The following is an 8373-nucleotide window of genomic DNA, read 5'->3' on the forward strand; positions in this document are numbered from 1 at the left end:
TATTATATTTAGGACGCAATCTATGCAATCTACACTCTTTAAAAGCACACAGGTTAAGGCTTGCAAATGTGTCCCTTTTGTTATTCATGGCTTCATTAATACTTTTTTTATTTTCACTTTCTAAGCTCTAGCTTCAGACTTCTAACTCTGTACAGCATTTGACAATGGAAGCAGGCATTTGGAAAGTGCTTTTTACAGCTCGGAACATTTAAATCTAAAAGCCACATTTCCTGTCTGACAGCTGTTACCTTGTTCAGCGGCGCTATTACAAGTCAAACTGAACCCAACTGTTAAAAAACACAAAAGAAATGTCTACAACAATTTCATGCTTTGCAGTAAGAAAAGGGGGCAGCTTAAACATGCTCAATAATGCTGCTGAATATACTTTGCAGCCTCACTCCTTGACTGAACCACGTTATGAAGGCATTTTATCTCTGGAGATGTTTAAGACTTACAAAACGGATTACGAGTTTCCTCCACGTGGTCCTGTCTTCTGCCTTGGCCCATCTCTTTCAGCTCAGCGATTAATGCACGTCGCCATGTTGTTTTTTGACGGCCTTGTTTCCTCTTTCTTGGAGTCCACTTAAGTGCTACTTTAGGGGATACAGTCTTGGTGACGCTTGATCTCTTGAATCACGCTCTGGCTTCTTGTTTTCCGAGAAAGGTCTTTACTGGAGAGTTTGTTGTGCCAAATGACGCAACAACTGTTTCAAAGGCAATTGTTGTGGAAAGCACAGATCGTGTTCATAACCGCCAGCATTCAGAAGCATACAGCCAGCCTGGTTTGACACTATTCTCTGTCTCAATTTTGTACAGGTTTGACTTCCAAATGGGCCAAAGTACGGTCAATCTGACACAGGGCTTTTAGCTTTTGTAGGTAAAGTCCTCAATAAAGTCAAGTGGTTCATCATTTACTCTTATTAGTAAGTCAAACATAGCCAGGGTCTTGAATGCATTGATGTTCAAGCCTTTGTCTACCAAAGTTGTTCAGCCGGTCGGATTTCTGTATTTGCAAGTGATTGTAGTTACCAGAGAAAATCGCCGAAGACCAGATCTTCAAATTGTGAAACTTATGTCCACCTTCGTTCATCTGAAGCTCTTCCGCGCATGATCCATTCAACAATCGGAGAGATGGTGCAGCCCTGTGTCACACCTGACTCCCCGGGAAACCAGTTGGAGAGATTTCCAAAGAAAGATGCAGTTTATCATACCATCTCTACATTGTTATTCGAGAAGTGTCGTCTAGGTCTTTTTTTTTATGGTGACCCACTGTGACTCCTATGGGTTGGAAATCACTGATGTATGAATAATTTGCTTTGCTTGGAAGACCATGTGGGGCCTTGCTACTCTGCACATCACACAATCAATCTCCTCCTTAACCTCCACAACCTACATTCAACTTCATCCCCACGTCTTTCCTCCTAATCTGCTGTCACACAAGCTTGTTGACATAAGCAGCAATCGGCTAAATCCTGTCACTTAATCACAATCCCAGAAAAGCCCATATTTGGCCTGGTTCCAGACAGTCAGCGATTCGTCAGGCCTCCGCTGCCTGAATGGAGCGATGAAGAATAAAAAATGATTTGGGAGAACAGCCGCAGCTTTGGGCTATGACCCTCTCTGATCCACTTGTGCCGCGTGGTGTTAGGAGCAGCAGTGAAACGCCGGTTATTTATGGCACAGTGTTGCCTGCTGTGAAAACACTATTAGCTGTCATGCACCATGCTCCACTCGAGCCAGAATATTTATATTAACAGCTAGGTTTGGATGAGGCTAATCAAAGAACAGGAAATGCAAAGAAAAAGCAAAACTTTCAGCTAAGTTTTCACCACTTGCATGCTTTGTTTACTTACTCTATCAAACAAACGTGAAATAATATCACAGTGTAACCTTTCTTCTCGGGGGTCTGCTACCTTCTCGTCTCCATGGAGATGTCAATTATTTGTCTTGCATTTTCTTCAGTACGGCATTGTGGTATGGCATGATATGGTTTGCTTTTATTTGTACTTGGACAAAGCACAATGATATTTACCAAGGCAAAAGACATAGGATCGAGGGTGTTGCCTGGTATAGCATGAATGCTAATTTACACCGGTCGTCCCTGAGCGGGTTAATGTCAGTATCAAATGTATTTATAAAGCGCTTTAAAACAACAAAGTGCTGCACAGACCAAAGTTACAATATTAAAACACAGGCAGTTTTCAGTGAATCAGCTTGTCTTCCACACAAAGGCCAGAGAAAAGGCTCGATCACCTCTCTGTTTGCTTTTTGTGTTAGGCACAGCCACCATCAGCTGATTAGCTGACCTCAGATCTGATCAGGAGTGTATTGCTCAGGTTAGATATATATTTAGGAGCAAGGCCATAGTGGAATGACTTAAATGGACATAGAAAAAAGTACCATAAATAAAATGCTTATTTATCTTAATTACTGGAGTGTTTGTATTGCTCAAAAACACCTGGAAAAATGTTTTTAGTTTTTCACTCTGAGCTGAGTCCCCTCTCCACAGATCTGTAACTGGGCATGATCCGTAACTGGGCATGGGTATATCACCTGCTTGTCTCCATGGAGATGGATAGATTTAATGCCATATAGTGGAACATTCTAGACAAAGCAGTTGCATCACTATGTAGACAAGAAATGATCCTCCACCAGAAGTTCCCAAAGGTTACGTGAACTTTAAGTGATGTGAATTAACTGTATTCCAAATCAGTTAAAATGTATGTGTTAAAATGTATAAAAATGTATTCCATTGTGTTGATTGTCTTTGCACATCGAGATTGCAAGTTTTGAAAATCTAATTAACAGGATTAGCACTCGTGAAATTAAAACAAATGCAGCTACTTTTATTTTCTTGTTGAGTAAACCCAGTATGAAGCCTGTGTGTGCCCTGGCTTCACCACAGCCTCTCTGTACATCTCCTCAGTATTGACCTTGACCAGACCGCTCTGAGCTGACGGTCATTATGGATGAGTCACGGGTGAGCAGACTCCCCCCCCTTCTCTCATCTCTCTCACACACTCACTCTCTTCTCTCCATCTTTCTCTCTCCTTTCACACACACACACATTCACACACACACACACACACACACACACACACACCTGCACACACACACACACAGACACACACACACACACACACACACACACACCTGCACACACACGCACACACACACACACACACACACACCTGCACACACACACACACACACACACACACACACACACCTGCACACACACAAACACACACACAGACAGACACTCACACACACACACACACACACACACAGACAGACACACACAGACACACACACACACACACAGACACACACACCTGCACACACACACAGACACACACACACACACACACAGACACACACACACACACACACCTGCACACACACACACACACACACACACACACACACACACACACACCTGCACACACACACACACACACACACCTGCACACACACCTGCACACACACACACACACACAGACACACACACACACACACACATTATTGTTAATATTTAAACATGGGCATACATTCAGATAATGGCCGTAAGTACAAGAGCAATGCTGAGGCCATTTCCTCTGTCTCATAAATCATGGGGACTGGTGCATTGCTGCTGAAATGAATGTGGCGGCTGCATGTTGTTGCTGGCTGTCTAAATGTCACATAATCAAAACAAAGCTTCATTGGGCACTTGTTCTGATTCGTACTCAACATAAGAAGCCAATCAGTCTAATACGGGACGTAATCACTGAAAAGCTTTACATTTACGTTTGTCTGGTCATATTATGGCAATTCAAGAAATACTCAAAGACAATGCAGAGTAATAATGCATTTGCAGGTGTTGTTTTTCCTGTAATGTTACAGTATCAATCTTCTCTATCTCCATGGAGACAAGACCAGGCCCACAATAGGGATGCATGTATTTGTTGATGTTTTTGAGCAATAAAAACACTGCCACATCAAAAATCTAAAGTACCGTATCACATTATTACTTGATTGTATCATGTAATTTCATGCTAGTAATATATACAAGATTATTATGAAATTATGTGCTGAGAAATTATCAGGAGATTATGCAATGTGTAAAAAGAGGGCGTATGGCACAGGAGGATCTATCCTCTTGGCACACTTGTAAGGTTACATGGCGAATATTTGTATCCATATAATATGCAGTACTTTAATTTAGACAGCTCCCATTATACTTTTGATTAGAATCTTTACTTTATTGATTTGTAGCCTATATATATATGCACATTGTAAACTATACCGTAAGTACAATAATTCATACAACAAAACAATTTTGCATCTATTAAACATGATCTTAAAGTGAAGGGCAGGTTAGACGACACATTTCACTAAAACGTCATTATCATAGTTCAGATTCGAAAAATGTTCCCTATTTTTCCAAATTTTGACAATTTTGGTGGTTTATAACTTTACTTCCTGTTGGATATGCGCATCAACTGTGACAGTTAGAGGTAACTCCACAACTGTTACCTAGCAACCACACTGTAAATAAGGGTCAAAATCCATCTACATTACACAATAGTTATGATTTGACATCTTTAATTTGTTAAATGTTTGTTTCAACTGTCAGAAACTTGTGTCAGTTGCTTGTGAGTAAATTGTTCCCGCATTTTAGATGGAATGTTGCTTTTTGATGTCATAAACAGGAGGAATTCAGTTTTAGAACTCAGCATAATTTGTTATTGTGTTTTTTCCCCCATCTTTTAATTATCTATATATTTATTTATTTTACAAACTATCACTTGACTGATGTAAAACTATAATAACATAAAAACACTATGAGAACTTGCAACGTATACTTTAAATGCATCACCGACAGTGCTGCCCTGTGGTTGAGTGGTTGAGGTGGCAGCACATATGCCAGGCTATATGTGCTAGCGACTGCAGTGTTTGAATCCTGGCCCTAAAGAAATTGCTGCATGTCCTTCCTTCTCTCTACCCCATTTAATGCAAAAACTGTCCTTTCTAATAAAACCTTTGGGATGAATAAAAATCCTTAAAAAAATGAACATATGAATTCATCTCCGACAGTAGTTTCTCTAATGCATACTGTAAACGTAATAATTAAACGGATTTCATTTGTGGTCCATTTCAAACATTAGCCCATCACTCTGGTAACACCATTTGTAGCACACTGTCAGAGATTGTGCCGCATAAGCACGCCTGTACAAATTCTCTTTCCCTCTAGCGCTAAGAAGCTCTGTGTAATGTATATATAGATGCATTAAGTACATTATAATCCAGATGGGGTTTAATGAGCTGAACCCAAGCGTGGTAACAGAGCGCAGTGGTAAAAGGACTGCAGCACAGTCAGGAGCTGCCTCTAACGCGCTCACATTATAGTTTACATTAAACTGTGTCCAGGCGGTATCATTTATGTGGAGAAGACTTCAAAATACACAACCAATGGGTTCAAACGGACATGATCATTACAGTGGCACACAAGAGAATTCAGAGATATATTTACTATATATTTACTTTGTTCAATTATTATTCTTTTTTTTGCTAAATAAGAATTGTTTGTTTTGTTATAGCATTGCAAAGTAGTTCATAGAATAAATATGTAGAGAATTAGGTTGGTCATTGCATCAACACCAACATTGCGAGACAGGCCCGATGCCTTGATTCAAATTGTATAATAGTTTTTCCTTTTGATTCTGTAAATTTGCAAATAACACCATTATAGAGTAAATCATAATTAAAAACTTTAGAAGGACTTAAAACAGACGGCTAAACCAGGAATATCTTTTTCCTTCCAGAGTGAATCTAGCTCCAACAGCCACTTTCCTTGGCCGTCAAAATGAAGAGAAAAAACAAGGTATTTCATGTAACAGGGATCAAGTAGGGATAAAGACCCTTTTTCATTAATATATTTTGTGATGAAAGAGGCAGCTATTCCAAATGTCATTAATCTCTGCACTGCAGATATGTCTTGAATTTTAATATCATTGGCTCGAAACGGCAAGAGCTAGTTTAAAAACTTTATGACAGTCAAGCTTATACATTCACTATACCCGCTGTCACCTTGTGTGCAAGGACAACCAATGTGAAGACAAATTATAAATATACAATATTTGGCTAGCTTTAGGATGCAGTCCAGAAGTGCCTCCCTGACAACCATGCTTAATCCGTTCGATTATAAGGCTAAAGCTTATCTCTCCGGAACAGACATTCAAATCAATCACTTCATCAGCCGTGAGCTCTGAGTAAAGTGTTATAAGACACACTGTTCTTGTGGCTGCATTGGTTGGACAATCCAATCTCTTTTGAAGAAAGGATTTGCTTTTGAACTTACATTTGTACATTTGGGCAGTTGAAGGTTACAAGATTCATTCATTCATTCATTAATTTTCTTTTACAGTGAATAAAGCAGACAATTTGAGTTTATTTCAATCTATAGTTAAGCCTTGTGTTCCTTGTTCAAGTGTCTTCAACTTAATTTAGCCAAGTTGCTTGTGTTATGCCGTTATAATATTATGCAAATATGGCATGGGTTCAGCAGGACTCATTAGGTTCGGACCTGAACCTAAACCTCTGGATTTGAATCCGGACCTAAACCTGAACGTGGGTTTAGCTAAGCATCCCTAGTGGACACCCAGCTTGAGCCCTACTTGTATTTAATGTAGTCAATAGTGACAAGTTAAACAGACATTTAGTTTGGCCTCAGTCTGCTGGTTTAAATATGAAATATGCATATGTTAGCTCTGCTGTGATCCAGCTCCGAGCAGCACAGGCCCTCAGCTCTTTAACAGCCTGGCACACCACCATCAGGGTTAGCTATGAATATTTTTCTACATTATCTGGTACTCACTGCTCCAAGCTCCCACCAAGGCAAAGCTGCACCAGTTTGATAAATAAAATGTGAAAAACTAACCCTTTGTTGCAACAGATGTTTTTAAAAATGTGTTTAATCAAAGACACATTTAGATCAAAATAAGTTTCAGCTCAGGTGAAATTAAAAATGTATCAGGAGACAAACGTAAATGCATAGTCTACATGGCTTAACAAGCCATTAGCTTCTTTGTCAAAGCAACAGAAATCATTCAACAGAAAGATTACTTTGAAAAACTAACACAAGTTTTTATTTATTTTTTGTTAAATGATACTATTTTAGGATCTAGTCCAATAATTAGACTAAAAATAACAATTTGTAGGCATCACTGTTTGGCTCAATGCGTGTTGTATTATGGCAGCATGCTATTGCAAATACTTCAGCTTACAGTCAATAAAATGATCAATTTTGTGGATTTATTAGACAAGGATAAGTGCTTTGCAGCGACAGAGCTTTTAGGTTCTCTCTAGTTTGAGTCCATCTTCTTTGTCCCATTAAATACAATAATCATCATCAAGTGCTATATCTTTCCGTACCATTTCTAATTAGAAAGTTGTCCATACGTTTCCCATGGACTCTTCTCTTGCTGTAGTGTCTGTTATTGTCCGTTCACACATTGTTTTATCCTCTCTGCTCACAGGTCTGTGTACAGGGCCAGCTGTTTGTCCCTGATATGTTGTAGTAGTATTTTTCCTCTTTGCTCCACGGCCCGGATCAGAGCCCTCAGACCTCCGGCTCCTCCGCGGCTACCCCAGAATTCCCTGTCGGCATAAAGGGAGCGCAGAAGGAGAGACTCCAGACAGCCCGACTGCAGCACGGATACAGCTCGCTCTGGAAATCTGAGAACGAGCACAGGGATAAATTATTGTGAATTGTGTGAAAATATTTATTTATTTCCAAACAATTAATACCAGCACAAAAAGATCATTTATAACAACTTCATTTTTTTAATCAAACCTGAAGCCCTCCCTGCCACAATCTTTTGCCATTCAACATCTATTTCCAAGCAGGCAACGCTACCACGTCAGGTTACAGATCAGATCTGTGGAGAGACGAGTCAAGAATGTTTTTCAAGGTACTTTTTAGATGTAATTTATTAAATGTTTTTTAAAATAGCATAACACTGTATGCTTTATTTTTGCTCTGTTGTCTTTTTCCTTCACAAAATATCTTCTAAATTATGATATTATGGTATTTTTCTCCACCAAACCAACTGTGTTTCCAATCTGTTCCCACAACTGCATTAAAATATTTAGTTTTATGTTGATTACAAATGGGCCGATATTTCTGCCTCTCCCTTTAACTCAACCAGGGAGTGATTATGAGCGGTGCCAGTCCCCCACAGAGACACTGGGACCACCTGCATTCTCTGAACACTCACTCACTGGGATGCCCCGCAATCTGTTACAGATGAAGATCTTACAAAATCCAGCCTACAATTTTACAACAACACTTCAAAAACACTTTCTGCCAACGTGTGTGGAGACTGACAG

The 8373-nt window shown here is 39.6% G+C and overlaps 1 protein-coding gene across 1 annotated transcript in view; it reads right to left on the reverse strand.

Moving 5' to 3' along the window:
* Window positions 1-7122: 7122 nt before the first annotated feature.
* gask1a (golgi associated kinase 1A) overlaps window positions 7123-8373 on the reverse strand; it is a 109545-nt gene continuing 108294 nt past the window's right edge. The window contains exon 6 of the mRNA XM_072461209.1: window positions 7123-7719. Coding sequence (XP_072317310.1) covers window positions 7515-7719 — 205 coding nt within the window. The 3' untranslated portion in view covers window positions 7123-7514. The remainder of the gene's footprint in view (window positions 7720-8373) is intronic.

Source organism: Eucyclogobius newberryi, unplaced genomic scaffold (assembly GCF_026437365.1).
Source record: "Eucyclogobius newberryi isolate DKJ021-1_F unplaced genomic scaffold, fEucNew1.0.hap1 SCAF_3, whole genome shotgun sequence".
In the NCBI taxonomy this organism is placed as follows: domain Eukaryota; kingdom Metazoa; phylum Chordata; class Actinopteri; order Gobiiformes; family Gobiidae; genus Eucyclogobius; species Eucyclogobius newberryi.